The sequence below is a fragment of the Notolabrus celidotus genome, chromosome 5 (assembly GCF_009762535.1).
Source record: "Notolabrus celidotus isolate fNotCel1 chromosome 5, fNotCel1.pri, whole genome shotgun sequence".
NCBI lineage: Eukaryota > Metazoa > Chordata > Actinopteri > Labriformes > Labridae > Notolabrus > Notolabrus celidotus.
In genome coordinates this window covers 33,035,222-33,058,099 of record NC_048276.1, presented here as the reverse complement: position 1 = coordinate 33,058,099, position 22,878 = coordinate 33,035,222, and the positions used below count along the sequence as shown (strand labels likewise).

The window sequence follows — 22,878 nt, the reverse complement described above, 5'->3', positions numbered from 1 at the left end:
ATCATGATACGCATCAAATCGCTGTTAAAAAGAGTCGTTAACCCCTAGTTTTTAAGTTTCTCCTCACACTGAAACTAAAACTGGTGTTACTAAGCAATGCTCATAGTGTTCAGGTGTTCTTGTTTAAAAAAGAAACTTTTAAGAACCAAAATGAATACTGTATTGTATAATTCTATAATTGTATAATTGTATAGGTGTGTGTGTTTGGTTTAACTAAAGGATCAAACTTCAGAAAACCTTGCAAGTGGACACCAAGATTACAATTCATTGATATCTTCATTATTGTAGGCCTGAAATGATGTAATATGTTGTGTCTAAGCTCTAGTGCTGCCACCCGCCACTAGTCTGGGCGTAACCAGCACAGGTAAGTGGATGTTAACTTGGAGGACCAAAGACTGGTGGTGCTAGCTCTGCTAATGTTAGCCACACTTTACGACACAACAATGATTTGTTGTTGTGTACCTGTAGATGTTGAGATCCTGTGAGAACTAAAGTCCACTTTGACTGTTTTCTTTCTTACTTTGAGAGTAGTTGGTTACCTTTAGCCTTGTAACTTTGAAACTTCCTCAGTGTTGTTATTGAGACCTTTGAAACATTTTGTTGATGTTTCCCTCCTCCTAAAATAAAGCCTGCACATTATCATCCACATAGATAAGTGGTCAGTATTTTCAATATGAGGTTGAATTTTTTTATCCAGAGCCTCTATTTGTAATCTGAGCTCAAGAACAGTCTGGAAATCACAATAACTATCTTTCTGTCACTGTGTTCCTGCTGTAACTGAGGACGTTCATAGACTCACTATCTGCCTCAGTCTGGTTTTCCTTTTCCTTCTCCTGAGTGGATAATTGCTTGTCTTCTGGCCTCCATGAAGGAGCCTCAAAGGGTGAGGAAAAGGGCAGGAAGGATTAATGTCAACTCTGCAACCCAGACAACCACCTTAACAACTTGTTCCTGAGTGCTGACTAAACCCACACCATCTCTGTCCTGCACGGCTGTCCTGCCCGCCTCCATGACAGAGACTATCTTACAGTTTATATTGAAACATCTTGGGAAAGTGTGTGGTGAAGTCTCAAGCCGTAGAACTACATGCAAGAAGACATAGACGCAAGACTAGGTCTTAAAATTCAAAGTATTTCATCTTTGTGAAAATTTGTCACACTGAACTTTCAGCTGACAATTTAAAAAGGGAAGAGGCACCCTTTCTCTCCATTACTCAGTAGTCCATTACTCACTTTCTTAATTAAAGGATTATTATTGTGTCTGTTGAACGTTTTAAGAATCAATTAAAAGAACAACACGCAGAGGTATTAGTTATTCTGTCATACACAAAAGAAGGAGTACATATTCACATTTGAGAAGACAGTAGTTGCTGATTAGTTTATTGTCATGTTTAATTGTTCCAGCTTCAAAAAGAATCTTTGTTAAATGTCTCAATCCCATTCAATCTTTCTTTGGAGCTATTAAAGGTTTCATGTTTCTATGACCTGCTGTTGTGCAAGTGATAAGAAAGTTATAAACAGATAAAGATTGAAAGAGAACATTGATTTGTTATGATGAGTCAGAGCTCTGCTCGCCATTTACAGAAAAAAACGTCACTTGACCTTTGCTTCACAGAACATACGATGCAGCAAATAAAAGAAGCAGTCGATAAAACAATCCATTCAAAAATATTCAATTGTAAATATAACAACAAAATCAGATAACAGAATTACATCATACCTGTGGGGTCAAACTCATGTTTGAGGGAGACGGGGGATTTCTCATTCTTGGGTTTCTTGTCTGTGGGGTCCTTGTTGAGAATGCTTGGGGTCCTACAGAAACATGAAGAAAAGTTAGGAAAAATAAACATTTGAATACATAAAAACCTTCATTATTTTTTAAAAGTTACACAAACTGGTTTTGATACAGCTTTCCAAAAGGCATGGACTGTTACTGATATCTGTAGCCTGACATTCATAGTACAGATATATAAGGTATCACTCTTCACAACTTACTCTATAACCATATTTCACAATGAGGAACTATTGCTTTAAAAGTACAAAAATAAGATCATGACATTTGCAATTCACAAACACAAACATCTGCAGCACAGATGTTGAGGAGTCAGAGAGACACGCGGCAATACGATGGCATACAAGGCTTTACAATATGAGGCGATAGGATATGAGGCGATAGAATATGAGGCGATAGGGTATGAGGCGATAGAATATGAGGCAATAGAATATGAGGCGATAGGATATGAGGCGATAGAATATGAGGCGATAGAATATGAGGCGATAGGATATGAGGCGATAGGATATGAGGCGATAGAATATGAGGCGATAGAATATGAGGCGATAGGATATGAGGCGATAGAATATGAGGCGATAGAATATGAGGCGATAGAATATGAGGCGATAGGATATGAGGCGATAGGATATGAGGCGATAGAATATGAGGCGATAGGATATGAGGCTATAGGATATGAGGCGATAGAATATGAGGCGATAGGATATGAGGCGATAGAATATGAGGCGATAGAATATGAGGCGATAGGATTTGAGGCGATAGGATTTGAGGCGATAGGATATGAGGCGATAGGATATGAGGCGATAGGATATGAGGCGATAGGATATGAGGCGATAGAATATGAGGCGATGGGATTTGAGGCGATAGGATATGAGGCGATAGGATATGAGGCGATAGAATATGAGGCGATAGAATATGAGGCGATAGAATATGAGGCGATAGGATATGAGGCGATAGGATATGAGGCGATAGAATATGAGGCGATAGGATATGAGGCTATAGGATATGAGGCGATAGAATATGAGGCGATAGGATATGAGGCGATAGAATATGAGGCGATAGAATATGAGGCGATAGGATTTGAGGCGATAGGATTTGAGGCGATAGGATATGAGGCGATAGGATATGAGGCGATAGGATATGAGGCGATAGGATATGAGGCGATAGAATATGAGGCGATGGGATTTGAGGCGATAGGATATGAGGCGATAGGATATGAGGCGATAGAATATGAGGCGATAGAATATGAGGCGATAGGATATGAGGCGATAGGATATGAGGCGATAGAATATGAGGCGATAGGATTTGAGGCGATAGGATATGAGGCGATAGGATATGAGGCTATAGGATATGAGGCGATAGAATATGAGGCGATGGGATTTGAGGCGATAGGATATGAGGCGATAGGATATGAGGCGATAGAATATGAGGCGATAGAATATGAGGCGATAGGATATGAGGCGATAGAATATGAGGCGATAGAATATGAGGCGATAGGATTTGAGGCGATAGGATATGAGGCGATAGAATATGAGGCGATAGAATATGAGGCGATAGAATATGAGGCGATAGGATATGAGGCGATAGGATATGAGGCGATAGAATATGAGGCGATAGGATATGAGGCTATAGGATATGAGGCGATAGAATATGAGGCGATAGGATATGAGGCGATAGAATATGAGGCGATAGAATATGAGGCGATAGGATTTGAGGCGATAGGATTTGAGGCGATAGGATATGAGGCGATAGGATATGAGGCGATAGGATATGAGGCGATAGGATATGAGGCGATAGAATATGAGGCGATGGGATTTGAGGCGATAGGATATGAGGCGATAGGATATGAGGCGATAGAATATGAGGCGATAGAATAGAGGCGATAGGATATGAGGCGATAGGATATGAGGCGATAGAATATGAGGCGATAGGATTTGAGGCGATAGGATATGAGGCGATAGGATATGAGGCTATAGGATATGAGGCGAGATAGAATATGAGGCGATGGGATTTGAGGCGATAGGATATGAGGCGATAGGATATGACGGCGATAGAATATGATGGCTAGAATGGATAGGATAGAGGGCTAGGATATGAGGCGATCGAATATGAGGCGGATTTAAGGGGGATAGATATGAGGCGATTAGAATATGAGGCGATAGAATATGAGGCGATAGAATATGAGGCGATAGAATATGAGGCGATAGGATATGAGGCGATAGGATATGAGGCGATAGAATATGAGGCGATAGAATATGAGGCGATAGGATATGAGGCGATAGGATATGAGGCGATAGGATATGAGGCGATAGGATATGAGGCGATAGAATATGAGGCGATAGAATATGAGGCGATAGAATATGAGGCGATAGGATATGAGGCGATAGGATATGAGGCGATAGATATCGAGGCGATAGGAATATGAGGCTATAGGATATGAGGCGATAGAATATGAGGCGATAGGATATGAGGCGATAGAATATGAGGCGATAGAATATGAGGCGATAGAATATGAGGCGATAGGATATGAGGCGATAGGATATGAGGCGATAGATATGAGGCGATAGAATATGAGGCGATAGGATTTGAGGGCGATAGGATAGAGGCGATAGGATATGAGGCGATAGATATGAGGCGATAGGATATGAGGCGATAGAATATGAGGCGATGGGATTTGAGGCGATAGGATATGAGGCGATAGGATATGAGGCGATAGAATATGAGGCGATAGAATATGAGGCGATAGGATATGAGGCGATAGAATATGAGGCGATAGGATTTGAGGCGATAGGATATGAGGCGATAGGATATGAGGCGATAGGATATGAGGCGATAGAATATGAGGCGATAGAATATGAGGCGATAGGATATGAGGCGATAGGATATGAGGCGATAGAATATGAGGCGATAGGATATGAGGCGATAGGATATGAGGCGATAGGATATGAGGCGATAGGATTGAGGCGATAGGATATGAGGCGATAGATATGAGGCGATAGAATATGAGGCGATAGGATATGAGGCGATAGAATATGAGGCGATAGGATATGAGGCGATAGGATATGAGGCGATAGAATATGAGGCGATAGAATATGAGGCGATAGAATATGAGGCGATAGAATATGAGGCGATAGAATATGAGGCGATAGGATATGAGGCGATAGAATATGAGGCGATAGGATATGAGGCGATAGAATATGAGGCGATAGGATATGAGGCGATAGGATATGAGGCGATAGGATATGAGGCGATAGAATATGAGGCGATAGGATATGAGGTGATAGGATATGAGGTGAAACGATATGAGGCGATAGGATATGAGGCGATAGAATATGAGGCGATAGGATATGAGGCGATAGGATATGAGGCGATAGAATATGAGGCGATAGAATATGAGGCGATAGGATATGAGGCGATAGAATATGAGGCGATAGAATATGAGGCGATAGAATATGAGGCGATAGAATATGAGGCGATAGGATATGAGGCGATAGGATATGAGGCGATAGAATATGAGGCGATAGAATATGAGGCGATGGGATTTGAGGCGATAGGATATGAGGCGATAGGATATGAGGCGATAGAATATGAGGCGATAGAATATGAGGCGATAGGATATGAGGCGATAGAATATGAGGCGATAGGATTTGAGGCGATAGGATATGAGGCGATAGGATATGAGGCGATAGGATATGAGGCGATAGAATATGAGGCGATAGGATATGAGGCGATAGGATATGAGGCGATAGGATATGAGGCGATAGGATATGAGGCGATAGAATATGAGGCGATGGGATTTGAGGCGATAGGATATGAGGCGATAGGATATGAGGCGATAGAATATGAGGCGATAGAATATGAGGCGATAGGATATGAGGCGATAGAATATGAGGCGATAGGATTTGAGGCGATAGGATATGAGGCGATAGGATATGAGGCGATAGGATATGAGGCGATAGAATATGAGGCGATAGGATATGAGGCGATAGAATATGAGGCGATAGGATATGAGGCGATAGGATATGAGGCGATAGAATATGAGGCGATAGGATATGAGGCGATAGGATATGAGGCGATAGGATATGAGGCGATAGGATTTGAGGCGATAGGATATGAGGCGATAGAATATGAGGCGATAGAATATGAGGCGATAGGATATGAGGCGATAGAATATGAGGCGATAGGATATGAGGCGATAGGATATGAGGCGATAGAATATGAGGCGATAGAATATGAGGCGATAGGATATGAGGCGATAGAATATGAGGCGATAGGATATGAGGCGATAGGATATGAGGCGATAGAATATGAGGCAATAGGATATGAGGCGATAGAATATGAGGCGATAGTATATGAGGCGATAGAATATGAGGCGATAGAATATGAGGCGATAGGATATGAGGCGATAGGATATGAGGCGATAGGATATGAGGCCATAGAATATGAGGCGATAGGATATGAGGCGATAGAATATGAGGCGATAGAATATGAGGCGATAGGATATGAGGCGATAGGATATGAGGCAATAGAATATGAGGCCATAGAATATGAGGCGATAGGATATGAGGCGATAGAATATGAGGCGATAGTATATGAGGCGATAGAATATGAGGCGATAGGATATGAGGCGATAGAATATGAGGCGATAGGATATGAGGCGATAGGATATGAGGCGATAGAATATGAGGCGATAGAATATGAGGCGATAGGATATGAGGTGAAACGATATGAGGCGATAGGATATGAGGCGATAGAATATGAGGCGATAGAATATGAGGCGATAGGATATGAGGTGAAACGATATGAGGCGATAGGATATGAGGCGATAGGATATGAGGCGATAGGATACGAGGCGATACGATACAAGAGGATATGTTAGGATATGAGGTTATACGATACGAAATGAGGTGATACAATACGATATGATATTATATGAGGCAAAACGACAGGATATATGGCGTGAAAATACGATGTGAGGGATAGGATAACCTATGATTCGAAAGGACACAAGGCAATACGATATGATATGAGGCAATATGACAGAATAAGGCATGACAATTTAATAAATGATATGAGGCGATTCCATGGGTTACGAGGATATACGATATGAGGAGATATGATACGATACGTAAGATACGATAGGATACAATATGGGGTGTTACCATTAGGTACCATTAGACCCAATACGATGCATAATGATGATACGATATTAGTTAAATATAAGTTTAATATCATTAACACTTATATTTAGTTTTCTACCTCAGGCAGTTATTCAAGGTATTAACACATTAGTGGGATATACAACTTCACAACACTAAAATACAGGGACTCCAAATGTTTTCCAAACGTTATTCCTCTGCAGATAATCCTAATCCTGAATGATGCTTTGAGGGGTTTATGTATTGAAGTTTGATGATGCCTGTGAAGCTCTTCACCTTGATGACAATAAGCTGAAAGATGGGGTATAACACACATTTTGAGTACTTTTTATTATCCCCAGTGCTACACATTGTTCTCTCTCTTTCAGGAAATTGATTATTGAAATAAATTTATAGAGGATGACTCATTTAAAATCAGCCCTCTCACCTAGAGAAGTGCATTTCTGTAAACACGTTGGTGTTCTTAAAGGAAAAGAAAAGTTGTTGATGTCTCACTTTCAATCTAATTGCAATAACTTCCACAGGCTCCAAGCACTCCCTCTGTTCAGTTTGTGTTGAACTGATTTAAAGGCGTATCCCTCGTGGGAGGTGAACCTGATGGTGGTAGTTTTATATTAATAGCAGAGGTTCCCCTCTCAGTGTAGCTCCCCCCACTCGTTCCACAAGAGGGAGTTTTGTTTGTGCTGCTGTTCCTCCCTTGGACAATGGGGGCCCTGGGATTTTAACAATGGCTCCCACGTCAGAGCCAACTTACTACACTGTGGCTCTGTGGGACAGATTCCCGGAAACAGAGACTAAGGGGGTTTTGGCTCCGCTCCAGTTTCCTGAATGTGGGAGAAGGCTGGGAAAGAATTGAGGGAGGGAAATGGGAAGGGGGAGGCGCACAAGTGTGTTTGAGGGAAGACAGAAGACGGGGCTGAGGAAATCTACGCTTAGCCTCCTGAGTGTGTGAGGAACCAACGTCAGTGTGCAGAGAAAAGATGACTTAAATTCAGATTACCCGATGCAGATGAACAGAAGACAGAAAAGCAGAAATAATCGTGCAAGTGTTCTGTTGGTGTAAACTGAAATAGATTAAACTGATTCCTCTCTGCTGGATGCCACAAAGCTGTCACAGCTGCAGAAGAAAAGGGTGAAATGATGTCTTACAGGAGAGGAAAACTGTGACAGGCGTGGGTTTTTTTTGTCTGAGGCTGGTAGGCCCACTTAGGGAGCCTCCTTGCTGTGGTAAGAGGAGATTAGCAGCTGATAAGACATGGCGAGACATGGACAGATTGCATCCTGCTCAGTGGGTGGTAGATAATTCAGTGCTGCTGGATAAGAGGGAGGAATTTCAGCTTCAGATATTTAAGGCACATTTATGAAGCAGCTTATTTTAACTTCAGGGGTTTTTCTTCCACATCACGGGTCAAACAAAATACAGTACAACACTGTGTCATGAAGCCTGAACACAAAACTAATACTTCATCACATACAGCTATTACCCAGTGTGAAACCCTCCTCATCTTATTCTGCTGCTTCTAATTGTTAAATACTCACATTTATAAAAGTAAAATACTGTGATGGTGTGGCATGGTGTAGACTCAACTGCAGGGGAGAGATGTGTGGGAGGGGTTTGTGGGAGTAGTGCCGGGGTTAATTCACACACGTGAAGACTGTTTACAGATTGCTCTCCTCTGCTCTGCAGTAGCATATTGGAAAAAAAGGTCACTGTGGACGCTGTGTGGTCATGGGGTTGATGAACCCGTAAATACTTTGTTTCTACCTGTACAACGGATGCATTACTTGCTGTGAAATTTAAATTCCTACCGTGCAATCCACATCATCTTCTGTGCATTATATGCTGTTTTACTCAAATGCATGTTAGCTCTTTTACTGTGGTTGCTGAAATGTTGTGTTCATAAGGTGCATTTCTTCATTTTGTTGTACATTTTTTTAATAATAAAGACTTTTATTACATATTTGTTTTTTTTCCCTAAAACTCTGAGCAGTCGGGCGGTGTGAATGCATGACCCTAAGATTAAAGGTTTGATGAAAAGAGAGAAGTAGATTTCCCCCGACAGTAGAAATTGATTCTTGACTACAAAGAAAAATCAGTGCCAATGTCAGTTTGTTTGAGCAAAAATTCACGGAGGACCCTCCAACCAGCATTTATCACCACTATGTTATAAATAATCTGACACCAACAAAAAAATTGCTTTTCAAATAAATATTATTATTAAAATAAAGATATAAACATATAATTCTCTGCTCCTCTACACTGTCTTTTTGTCAATGTTCCTCTTTCCCCTCCAGAAAAGATAACTTCTCTTCATTTTGCATCGAGATATTTTCACTCAGAAACTTTTGCACAGGAAAAGCATTCATGTGCTACTCCTCCTCATTTTCCAACTTGTAAACTTGTTTTTCTGATGCGCCCAACACCACATGAATTTTGCAGGGCTTTACAGATGGTGACTTAGTTAGATTTCCCACGGTCACTGCAAATCTTGCACATTTTCAGCCGCTAAGGGCCCATTACTGGCCAAGGGCCCCGAAGCGTTAGCCTGCGTTAACTGTGAAGCAGCGCCTCTGAGCGAGGTAGCACATATAACAACACACATTGGAAAAACTTCTACACTTTTGTCTAAAAATGGTTTAAAAGAAGTATTTAAACAGCAGTTAAAAGTTGTTTGAAAACATGGAAAATCAGCCTCCTTCAATGGGGAGCTACAGCATGTAACCATCTCAAATCTTTAACTGAAGTTTCAAGACTAGTTTCTCTTTTCAGACACATTTAACTCCAATACTGCACAATCGCAAAAACTGTAAGGCATGAATTAAACTGTGGGTCGTTTTGGTTCAATTGTAGACTGCAGTGATTCACATGTTAGAGTGAAAGGGAAAGCTAGCATGATGACATTTGAGATCCTTAAAGGATGACTTAAACAAGCCCAATATAAACATACTTATCAGAGGCAGGATACAGAAATGCAACCATTCTTGTAGGACAAACTTAGATTGTTTCTAAATTGCATTTGTGTTTTAGCTTTCGTCTGCATCGTCTTGTTACTTGAAATCCAACATGTCTGCCAGTTCCAGTGAAGCGAGGCAACACAGAGCAATACAATTCAACAGAATCTTATCAAGTTACCAAAAGTGCATCAACATGCTGTCATTGAAATGTAATGCATTTTTCTAATTTTCTGCAAAAAGACTTTTGAAGCACAAGAAGTTTAAAAGTTCACAAATCTGTGAAAGGGAAAACAGTTCTAGTCCATGAGAAAGTTCACTGGCACCACGATGAAAGGAAGCCATTAGTTTACTTATTGTATCAGCGTCACTGGGCTGAGACTTGAGTCTGCTGGTTGACTTAGTCTAACTTGCTTTGCCTGCAACTTCCCAGTTATCAAAGCAGGGCGAAAAAAACATGCAGCAATCAACTTGTGCCTCAGATACCGAAAATACCAGACAATTCCTCCGGGACGATGACAGCAGAGGAGTCAGCTCCAGAGGGCAGGAGACAAAACCCACTTAGTCAGAAGCTAAAACACAACACGCAGTCTGATATCCAATCTGTTTGCATGAAGTTATATTTCTGATCCACACCACACAACCACTGTTCTCTGCTACCTTAAAACCCACATAGATCAGAGTTCAAGGTTCAGTTTTTGCATTTAAACGGTTATTCAGGGAAATGAAGACACTGAAGCAGAGCAATGATTACATGAGGGAATAACAGGCGACATTCCTCCTACTGCTCCCAAAACAAGTTTTTCCATCACCACAGTCTTCACTCAACAACTTCATCTGTACCAATCATTTAATAAAGAAATACACTGTTCTAAAAACAAATACAGCAGCTCTGAGGCCCCTGTTTAGTGAGAGCCACAATTACCTAGAAGAAACACGCGGTTATCTTTAATAGCTGTTTGTATTTGAGTAGAGTCATGAAAGTCTAATCCAAAGACCTCTTTCAAACAGCATCAGTAAGATCCAACCAACAATATCCCTTCCCTTTTATTAGATATCTTTTAGTTCCTGCAGCTCACTTATTCCTCAGTTTTCACAATACAAATCAGTTTTAGCATAATTCTGAGATTCTTTCGTTTTCTTTTTGTAAAATAAACTCTAACTGAGAGTAAACAAATCATCTGAATTTAAAAGAATACATGTCTCTTTCATCATTAAGCCAATTTGTTCCAACCACAGACTGTATATATTACAATAGACGTGAAGCCAAATGATTTAGAGCTCCCCCTGCTGGCCGGCTGCAGTACAGGTAATAAACCCTGTCTCCTTGGTGTTAACAGATGGAACCAGAGTCAAACTCCCAACTCGGTCTCAGCAGATGTGTGTCTAACATGAGTCTGGTCCTGCTGGAGGTTTCTGCCTGTTAAAGGAAGTTTGTCCTTGCCACTGTAACTTGCTAAATGCTGCAAAGTGCTCTGCTCATGGTGGATTAAGATGAGATCAGACTGAGTCCTGTCTGTAAGATGGGACTGGATCTTATCCTGTCTTGATGTTGGGTCTTTGTTAATAATAGAACACAGAGTACAGTCTAGACCTGCTCTGTTTGGAAAAGTCTGAGGATAATGTTTGTTTTGATTTGGCGCTATACAAATAAAGATTGACTGACTGACTGACTGACTGACTGACTGACTGACTGACTGACTGACTGACTGACTGACTGACTGACTGACTGACTGACTGACTGACTGATTGATTGATTGATTGATTGATTGATTGATTGATTGAAACCATGTAAGCAAAATACATGTCAACTAATTATTACTCAAACATGGTTTCTGAAATCATAGCTATTTCTTAGAAGTTTAGTTGAAGTTAGTTATTTGATTTTAAAAAGATTTATCTATTTATGTATGTGAGCTCACATCATGACAGTGATGGCTGTGAGGGGAACGTTAAACCTGTGCGTCCGCTCACCTCTTATCAATTATTATTTGACTGATGGTAATAAATCAGAGCAGGGCTAACCAGAATCAACAAATGAAAGATCCTCACAGAGCCAAGAAACATACAACAAGGTCATTGGTCAATGATGAGTTTCTCATAATCCATACTTCCATGTCTGTTTCACTAATGATTCATTCTGCATTTATATCTGAGATCACTCGGCTCACACTGCTGTATCGCTGCAAACAACGAAATGTGATGTCAGTTTGTGAATTCACAGGAGTGAGCTATCAGTGTAGGCTGGGGCAAGAGGAAGCAGTGAAGTATCTCAAACTTAAGTCCTAACACAGGCATCATCATCATTTCACTGGAACAAACATTTTCAATATGCATTTTATGCTACAGGAAGAGATGAGGACCATTGATCTATTTCTAAATGATCAGGAATGATCATGATCATGTAAATAATTGGGATTAATTCACCTTCATGTGGAAAATTAGCCTGTTAATATGAGGTTTGGATGACAGGGCTTCATTCGATTACATTCATTTGGTTATAAAGCTTTAAAGGAGTACGCTTCTTTAAAAATAATGAGCTGTTATATGACTTGTAACTTTTCCAGAGTGACTTTAATGGGACTGTTTTATGAGTCTGCACTTTAACTGTGCGTACAGAGTTTGGGGGGGTAGTGACAAAATAAACATGAGGCTGCATCTTCTAACTTAGTCAAAGTACGTTGATAGAGGTAGAAGTTAAAATTAACACAACTGTTCTTTCAAGGGATTTTAGGACACACGGTTTAAAGACACTGTGGTAAACTTCAGGGGCAGAGAGCAGAACATGTTTTTTGTTCAGCCGCATCATCTTGGGGTTTTTTTATTGTAGCGTATACATGTAGTGGCAGCGGGCTCGTCTGGCTGGTATAGCCTGATGTGTCACCAGCTGCAGAGTCTGTCAGGAAGGCCCAGTGGCCTGGTGGGGCCGACAGACATTGTTCAACAGTGATGTCACATTTCCCGTCAGAGGGTAGAGAAGGGGGGCTGAGGGAGGTCGGCAGGCGGGAAAACACACACATCAGCAAAACTGTGTGACAAAGAGCAAAAAGAGCAGGTACACAGCCTGCTGGCATCCAGCTTTATAATACAGCACAGATCGAAGCGTGCTTTTACAACAGCTTGACACCAAAGTTATAAATTCTGACAGAACAAACCACAGGTGAAGTCAAGGAAACCTGAAAGACAACCTTCCTGACAGGAAGAAGGAGAAAACGTATGATTCGGATACCATGATGTACAAACCTAAGGAGCTGTGGCTTCAGACAAATCATTGATGCATTGTTGAACCAAACCCAGGAACAGGAAGGCAAAGCAAAGCAAAAACAGCTGGGGTGTGAGGAAAAACTCCTCCTGTTAGCCTCTGACTGCCTCCCTCATTTCCCTGCAAGAACTCTGTTCACCATATTGAGATCTATTAGAGTCTGAATGTAATTAGCCCCTGAGTTATCGAGGCAGAAACTGTGTGGTAAATTCAGCTCATGGGCTGATCCTGGGACCAGCTTCTGCACACACACACTGCGAACGAAGGAGAGCCAAGTTGATGTAGCTCAGAAGACAAACCTTCTTGAGATAGTAGAAGCTCCTTTCAACAAATGTACAACATGCCAGCTGTGATAGCCAACAATACTTCTTCATTTTGCTTCACAAATGGAAAAAGACCCAATGCTCAACCCACGTACTCACAGGAAAAAGAGATGCAGAGCTTCAAAATAATCTGCAACCTTCAGCAGATTGACGTGTTGATCAGGATGTTACCACAAGGTACAATCTGCAAGTGATTACTTTGTAGTTTAACTCCACCTGACTCACCTCTCCACTGTTACTGTTGCTCAAAACATTGTGCATAAAAACAAGACTTTAACCTGTACGTCTTACTTTAATACAGCTCAAAGAATAAAACATGATTGTTTCGGAATAGCACTCCATATTTATACATACTTTATATTCAGTTTTATACCTGTGAAGTATTTTCTTCTACTTTTTACTCTGAGTCTTTATTTTGTTGTAGTATTTCTAGATTTGTATCATAGTATTATTGTATTTGGTATCTTTTAACTGGGACCAGTGTACCTGATCTTGTTCCCGCTTGCAAACAAACATGTTCATGCTCAGACCAGTCCAAGGTTTGACTGTTTCCTGTTTTTAAAGAAGAGAAGTTTCTCTGCAAATCTAACTCTCAAAAGCTTTATAACCTTAGTAAACCCAGTGGTATACAAGTGATCAACCTCTGTGTACATGCCACTATTTCTTTTAAATATATCTTTGGGCAGACATGCAGCAAATGGTCGAGGACTAGACGCAGTGACCGCTTAGACGAGCACTATAGTCTCTGTATATGGGATGTGCACTTAAACCCGCTGGGCCAAAAGCATCCCTTACATGTCACTATTTGCATGACTGTCCATTAAATTGAAGATCATAAAGGAGAGAAGCATGGCCTGGCGTAAATGAAGACACAAAATGTGATCCGGGAAGAGTTTCATTGGAAAAAAGTGCAAAGACTCACTTGATCGTTTTTTGTAGTGAGCGCTTTTTGTACTGTGGCAGCCACCATTATTGTACAATGAAGCCAATGCATGCATGCAAAAACTGCAATTCCTTGAGTGTCCACTAGGGGCTGGCATAAAAAGCCCAGGACAGCCCATTAGGGCCTGTATTAAAGTTTCCATTTGACAGCAGAATTAAAGGTGTTTTCACCCTGGTGCAAAGAATGGTTTTGGTCTTTCTACCTCAACATTTTACTTGTAACAACTGTAGGGGGGTTGAATGTCATATACCTTATCCATTTCTATTATAGTGAGGTTAAGAGATAAATAAGTATTCATAATTAGGGGCCTGTCTAATTCAACTGAGGAGCTGCATTCCAGTCAGTAAGACCGGGGCCTCTATTCCATCTCTCAGCAGATTTCTAGATCAGACCAAAGTTCGTTAGAGTCTGCTTTTCCAATATGGCGACCACCATCTTTGGTTTGAAAACGCCTCGTCAGAAACCAATAGGTGACGCCACTGAAACTATGTCTGTGGGTTTCAAACAGTAAATACTTTGTACTAAATAAATCATAAAAATGGAAACACAGAGCACTTTTTAAAAAGCCTCTCTGTGAATCGTTTCATGGTGACGCTCTTTGAGGTTAATGTGGGAGAAATAAAAAAGAAGCCTGAAGAGAAAAGTTCAGTCATTCCTTTAACACGCTTTGAACCGGGTTACTTGAGCCTAAAAACTGGTGCAGTGTTCTGGTGGAGGGTGGGTGGTTTCAGTCGGCCCTGGAGGCCAGGCAGAGAGGGGAACATGTCCCATGCTGAGGACTGTCACATGCAGACAGTAAAATATCACTAATGTTAAACCTAGCAGGCTGCTCACATCGAATTCTTCTCACTGAGAAACCCCTGAACTACGTCCAAGAGGTGACCCAACCACTGCTGGAGCCAGCACTCATGTTGCCTGGAAACTGAACCCTTTCTTTATAGTACAGGCTTCAGCTATATCCTTCACACACCACAGACAGTTGTGTTTTTAGATAGTGAAACCTTCGTCTAATGAGCTAAGCTGCAGTATTAACCTGTAAGGTGTTCACATCACATGTGTACACACGGTCAGAGCTGCCTTTAGAGGGATGAGTGTCATTAGCAGCCATCACAACCAAATTTACAAGTATAAAAAGTTGTAGTGAAATTATCTTGATGAAAACATGCATGGTGCAGAAACACATACAGAAGCAACAAAGACAACAGGGCCTCAGTTACACTGCAGTAACTTATATATACAGTTAAGATTAGATGCAGTAGCTGTTTGGGCTCAGTTTAATTGATAAAGAATAAGTGGCATAGGATGGTAGCAATGCCACATTTATTGTGTTGAATGGGGTTCACGTGTGTGTGTGTGTGTGTGTGTGTGTGTGTGTGAAATATAACACTGGTTACAGATCGCAAATGTTCAGATTACCAACATGAGTTCTACATTGTTTTTCTGTTGCAAAGTGTGATATGTATCTCTTTTTTCTTTTCATTTATGTGCCACCCTGGGTGGAATTAAGAGGGAGAGACGACATAAGAGACCAGAGAGCCAAAGAAAGCTCTCTGTAAGGCTGGTTATGAATTTCATGATACAGGTGGATACTTAAAGGCATGATTTCTGTGTATTTAAGAGACCCTGATGCAATGTAATGACACCTAGTGTCACAGATATGTGTAGAGGCTGATTATTTGATATCATACTTAAAGCTGCTGCTGGTAGGAATGGTGTGAAAATGTTACTTTATTCTGTTGGGTTTGGAGAAAAGGTCATAATGCCCATCGGTACTCATCTGTAAGTGAAGCAATTTGAGACTATTGCAAAATCTCTGTGTTTTCCAATGCCTTTGTATAAAGCAATGTTATTATTCCCCTCGTTCCCGTTATGACGGACTAATCATAGCTAATCTCAAATCCTCTGTCCTGATTGGTTAAGGGGTGGCCCCTACTACGTCCTCCGATTGGTTATGAGTCCGGCACTATCATGACTGCACACGCCGATCTGTGTTGGGGGGCTAAGAGGAAATCTGGTTGGGAGGGATAGTGTTGACAGTCCCTCTCTCTGAACAGATGTTTACTCTGTGACTACCAACAGCAGCTTTAACCCAACCTCTGTAATTGAAGTATAAAAATCCTCCACCACCATACACTGTTTGACTTAAGGACATAGTCCCAGTGATGTCACCCACTGGATCTAAAAAGAGGCATTATAGAGCCCAACAATCGAGTTCCCAATATTAAAAATGCTGACTATGAATCATTTCCAGCAAGAAAAAAAGTAAAGAGGAGCTGATGCTGAAGTCTTTCCACCTGGTAAACTTATATAACATGCCAGCCTGTCAATCAAATTAGCCTTTTTATGCACAACTCTTAGCCTTACTAAAACCAAAACAGATGAGTCATACAAAGAAATAAACCCGTACATATAAAGACAACGAGATATAGAGAACAAAACCTCTGAATTCTGTTGTATAAATGAGCGCTTTAAAAAGGGCTCTGAAGGAGTTCCCTTATACTTTTGGGGCCTGCCCCTAGTGGAAACTCAAGGAACTTCCGTTTTTCATGTCTACCAGCCAAAAACGTGTTCCTTACAGCCAACAACTCTCTCTAAAACACTGAAATGTCACTTTAAATTGTTTTGATATTAAAGCAGAGACACACTAGTTTATATTTGAGCTTTAGAGTTTTTGGTGGCCATACTTCTCATAGGGAGGTTGTGATGTTAACATAGACTGTATAAAATGTGGACGTAGTATCCGTGACGTCACCAATCTGTTTCTGAAGTGCTGTTTTGAGGCCAATTGTCGGCGGGAGCCATATTGCTGCTGTCAAGTGATTGTGACTTAAAGAGGCAGGTTTTGAGCGTCCTAGTCAACAGCTACAGTGTTCCCACCTGTCAATCAAGTCAGCTGTGCCTCTCATTTGAAGACTCGTAATCTCAATATCTTTGAAATTGCCGCGTTAGAAAAAAATTCACCCCCCATACAGTGTATGCTGATCGAGAAATGAGCTATCCAGACTACACTCGTCTTTTAAACCAGGCTGTAAACATGTTTATTTCGGCTGTAAAGATCGGCTTTTTTGAATTGGTGTGTATGTGGTTTATGGTACAAATGGAGCCAGCCTCAAGCGGATCCTCGATTAACTGCAGTTTTTAGCACTTCCGCATTGGACTCCTATTTTTAGACCAGAGATTGCTGCTTGGATGTTAACTATTTCCCCAACTTCCAGTATTTATTCTAAGCTAGGCTAACTGTGTTCTCACTCTTGCCCTGTATTGAAAATAGGCCTCATTAACTCAGTCACAGGAAGAAATGTACTTAAGTGTATTTCAAAAAATATGCAGCATTATTCTCTTGAGCTGTTGTGATTTAACTTCATCATAAAAACTCTTCCACTTTGGATTTCAAGCCATGTTGACAACTCACCTTTGGCTTTGCATACAGTTTTTATCCAAATAAGTTTGATACAGCCTCTCTATAATTGTGTTTAGCACAGTTTCTGCAGTTATGCCATGTTTTAAATCCAACCTGGGTTCCAAACAGCTGAGGATATATCTGTGTAACACATTTTCAGGGTACATTTTCCCTCTACGCTGTTCTTTGGTGTGGATGTGTCATGCTTTCCACATCCACAGTCTGTTTGGATTTGAAACAGAGTACAGTCTCTACGTGAATTTGTTTTGATGGAAACATTAGAAGGAATCAAAACTTCATAAAAGAGGCTTGTTCTTGTAAGAAGCAGCAGAGCAGATAAACGGCCCGGTCCTCTTTGCAGGCTGAAGGTCAGAAAATCAAATGACTTTGTTTGACTTTCCGAGGCAGTCATGTGTGCCTTTGTTTTGGCTCTTCCTCAGAGGAAAGTCGTCATTACTCAGAGTAAAAATACACAAGTGACTTATGTAGGATGGAATCTGAAAAGCCCTAAGTCAACCATTAACCTTTTGTGAAAACAATTCACCTCACACAGAGATTTTTACAGGTTTGTAACAACTAAGCCCAAAGCAGTCTGCCAACAACACACTAAAAGGGCACGAGTACATTTCTTCTGTTCCTTGTGTTTTTTTGTCAGATATGTACTCATGTGCACAAGTACATGATGATAAACTTTGTATTTATATGCTCAAGGCAGTTGTGATTACTGAGAGCATCACGTGATGGAGTTACATAAACAGGCTACAATGAGGATCTCTTTCACTGCATTATACCAAATGGCATGTTTACACAGATATTTTAATCAATCCGCCTACAGCAATGTCAGACAAGAAGGAAATTGTCTCAGATTCAGGTATCCGGGAAAGAAATCCACCATTGGATGAGTCCATGCACTCCAGCATCATGTCCTCGAGGTTATAGAAAAAGGTGCAGGCGCCTCTAATGTCAGGTGACCTTTGGGGGCCACATGTATAGAAAAATGCCCCCTGCTGGCTGGGCAAGAGGGGCTTGTCATCAACACTCAAGACCAATCAGATTCACCAGTTAATACGGGAAAAGACTGAACCCCGTTATGTTCTGTTTACCCTTTATTAAACCCCTAACGAACTCCGTGGGAAAATCTTTGTATTTTACTTTGCCATGGGGTTGACACACACAAAGGTGAAAAGACAATTTAGGAACTCAGAGAAATGATTGAAACTTTTTCTACAGTTCGGCATTCATGTAATGGATCAACAACCTTCAAAATTACCAAAATTCAGCTTAAAATCGTGACTACCTGACGATTACACAGGCCCTGTTCTCCCTTTCAATGTCTCAGAAAGTGGGCTCATGGAGTTAAAAGCTACTATTTTGGAGGAAGAAATTATCCTATTTTCCCACTTACTCGACGCCGAAGTGATACGAATACTCGCCTTAATGATATATCTTTTTGTATGTTATTTTAGTTATGCGTAATTTCCAAAAACTGAAATAGTGCTAAGTTTAACTTTTTTTTTAACGGAGTTTGGTGAGATTCAGCAGGTTGTCTTTCCATTCTTAAACCGAGTAAATAACATATCTAACATCAATAAGCTTTGACTAATTGTGCACTCACATCCTATTCCATGTCTGAATTGCAAAGATCAGCAGTAAAAACAATGAGTGGCTGCATGTCCTACCTGTCAGTGAGTGTTGACTGTGTGCCACTCATTGGGCTTCCCTGAAGAGTTTCCGAGGACTTTACCCGAATAACATTTCTACGACCACATCGATTTCATGACATAGGCCTCTTCATTTTCACTTCTCGGTGTCTGTCCATGTCCAGGAACGTCGACGAGTCTTCGCATCCAGAAGCTTAAAACCCCCTTTATTCTACTGGGAGTGTCTGCCGGAGAATCCTAAATTCCTCTTATTCATCACAAGCGATAAAAGTTACATTCACAGCTGCAAAGAAAGGAAGATGCGCTACTTCAGTCCCTCTGCACGCTCACATAGGAAACAATGTATTTCTTCACACAACTTGCTTTGAGTTTTTTTTCCCAACTTCCTCAGATTACCTGCGGGTACAAAGTGAGAAAATATCTATATTTCCTTGGGAAATACTTCCATGATGACACTCCAGTCTATTCCTGGTTCCTCTGAGCAGAATTGCGTCAAACTTTGGCGTATCTGTCCTTTTTATCTCCGTCCATTAGTGTCCAGTTTGCGTTGTTTAAGAAGCGTTGCAGTTTTTGCAGCATCCTCTTCCAGGTCTGCTCACTTTAATCTGATCTCATTTGAAGTTCAGTCTTGAGTTTCTGCTCTCAGTGTGATGAAATGGAAAAAAAGGAAATGCTTTGCCCCCCTCCCCGCGTCTCTCACTCCCCAAAAGAGCAAAATGAGGAGAAAAACCCACCTTCCATCTCGTTGCGTTCAGGAGCGCCTCGTATTTCCCCAAACTGTCTGATTCAAAACCGAACGTGTTTTTTCATTATAGCGTGACTAACAATAAAGAAGTGTTAACTTACTTTGTAGATGTTCTTAGGATTTTATTTTTCTGCTGGCCGATCCCACTGCCATGGAACCTAAAAGGAAACATTTGAATTCTACCTTGAGCAATTTTGTAGATTAAAATAAAGAAAATGGTACGTTTATGGCAAATAAGATGCAAACGGTTGATTATTGAAAGTACATCTTCAAAATGCAAAGGCCAAAAGTCAAAATTGCACGTAGCTCAACTTTTACCAGGTGCTACATGAAAGTTAATTACACATGAATACATCAATTAATTTTATCCTACATAGAATATACAAAATTGAACGTTTTAATTTCAATATTTTTAATAGTACTGTAAGTTTACTTTACTTGTTTTGTAGAGATAATTGTCAGAATATTAAATACTTTGGTATTTCTAGTTTTATCTCAATAAAAGATCAAACCACTTATTTAAATTGTGCAATCAAATTCCTCGATGTGGTATAAACATTGTCACTTATACTGTCACTTCATACGGGGCAATGACCTCCACAGTGCCTTCTGTGAATTATTAGTTATGTATTACTGACTATTTATTTTAACTTAATATTTTAGCTGTAATATTTGTTCAATATATATTGCAACATTTGCACCCTGCGCTACCTCACTCACTGTTTTATTTATTGTTCTATTCACTCCATTATCCATATTTAGTTTAGTTTAGTTTAGTTTAACTCACATAGTCAGCTCTTTTCTAGTCTATCCTCATGTCGTCGTTGTTTTATCTTGTATTTAAATTCTGTCTTTGTTGTCCGTGTATTGTTTGTTTGTCGTTTTATTTGCATTTACACTACTTTGCACCTTACTGAAAGGGATTAGGGCCACTGGAAAAAAAAATAATAATTAAGATCAAATTATTTTCAAATTATTATTATGAGAAATAAGTCAGAATTCTGACTTCAATCTCAGAATTTTGACTTTTTTTCTCATAATAATAATAATTAAAAAAATATTTGACCTTCATTTTTTTTTCCAGTTGCCCTAACCCTCTTCCGTAGCACCTGCCATGCGAGAAACGCAATTTCATTCAGCTGCATACAAGCTGAATCCAGATGAATGACAATGAAGTTTAACTTGACTTGACAAACAAGAAACAAATACTTTTAGTCATTGAAAATCTATTTAAGCCTATATTTTGCATACATTTTTATAATCAATACAAGTGTCATTGCAATGGCAGACTTACTATGAGTACACTATACAGGGTCATACCACACGTGTGGTGCTGCTTTTAAATACTGGTTCAACCCCAGTTCACAAATTTGACTGTTTCGTATTGTATGAGTGAATTTGTGGCCATTGTACATGTGCGTATGTACGGTGGCCCTGAAGGAGAGAACAAATTTGCAAAAGATTAAACACTTTTACAAAGTTGGAGACAAATTGACATATAGGAAAACATTTTTACATTTTATTAAACAAAATTACATGAACAAAACACTTTTACCAAGGCCAAAACAAATTTAAATTTAAGAAAACAAATTTACAAAAGATGAAACACTTTGACAAAGTTGGAGACTCCTTTTAGCCTGAGGCTATGTGGTCTGAGGCCATTTCATCTGAATTCTGACACATGATGAAGGTTTTGCGGAGATATGATACTTTTTCATCTGAAGTCTGACACCTCTCTCCGAGGCCTGAGGATATCCTAATATGTAAACCATGTCGCTCCGTTTGGTTTCTCTCCATCAAAACAAACTAAAGCTGTTTTCAAACCGCCTACTATACTAGCGGTACGTACTGATTTGGCCAGAATTCAGTATGTCTGTGAACAAGAGCTAAATCTGCAGTATGCCAAAACTTCCCAGATGTCATACTGATTCGGGAACATTTCACATTGTGCATCAGACCAGTCTGCCTCACGTATTGTTTCCCACAATGCACAGCACTGTTTCCGCTTTTCCTTTATCTTTTTTTTTTTTGTCTGGGGGAACTCCGTTTTTAGGTGCTGTGAAAACGATTAAATCACATATAAACCACTTCCTAATATTTTAAATGTGAAGTGGATGCTAAAGAAGCAGTTTCGCTATCAGCTTGGCCGTTGTTTACTCCTGCATTCCGAAACTGGAAATCCAGTGACGTCTGGCTCAGCATATTGCAGAACTGATCGAACAGAACAGTCGTAATACATACTAAATTCAAACGCAGTATATACTTCTTCATTAGTAGGTAGTATGTAGCAGGTCGTTTTGAAAACAGCTTAAATGACCCCTCACTCGATCACCTCTGGATCACTTCCCGTATTTGGTACATTCCCTTTCGGTAAAAAGGAAATGTTAATTTGTTTCAGAAATGGTAAAAGTGTTTCATCTTTTGTAAATTTGTTTTCTTAAATGTAAATTTCTTTTCTTAAATGTAAATTTCTTTTCTTAAATGTAATTTTCTTTTGGCCTTGGTAAAAGTGTTTTGCTAATGTAATTTTATTTTATAAAATGTAAAAATGTTTTCCAAAATGTAAATTTGTCTCCAACTTTGTAAAAGTGTTTTATCTTTTGTAAATTTGATTTGTCCTTCAGGGCCACCGTAGTTTTATTATT

The 22,878-nt window shown here is 40.1% G+C and overlaps 1 protein-coding gene across 3 annotated transcripts in view; it reads right to left on the bottom strand.

Annotated features, from left to right (window-relative positions):
* arhgef12b (Rho guanine nucleotide exchange factor (GEF) 12b) overlaps positions 1-20,258 on the bottom strand; it is a 44,994-nt gene extending 24,736 nt beyond the window's left edge. The window contains exons 1-3 of one of the 3 annotated variants that reach the window (XM_034684020.1): positions 19,885-20,184; positions 19,507-19,771; positions 1,720-1,811 (exon numbers count right to left, since the gene is read on the bottom strand). In XM_034684020.1, the coding sequence (XP_034539911.1) occupies positions 1,720-1,811; positions 19,507-19,538 (124 nt within the window). In that variant the 5' untranslated portion in view covers positions 19,539-19,771; positions 19,885-20,184. Of the gene's footprint in view, positions 1-1,719; positions 1,812-19,506 lie in introns of all 3 variants that reach the window. The other 2 variants (XM_034684019.1, XM_034684021.1) reach the window with 2 other exon arrangements.
* Between the last annotated feature and the right edge of the window lie 2,620 nt (positions 20,259-22,878).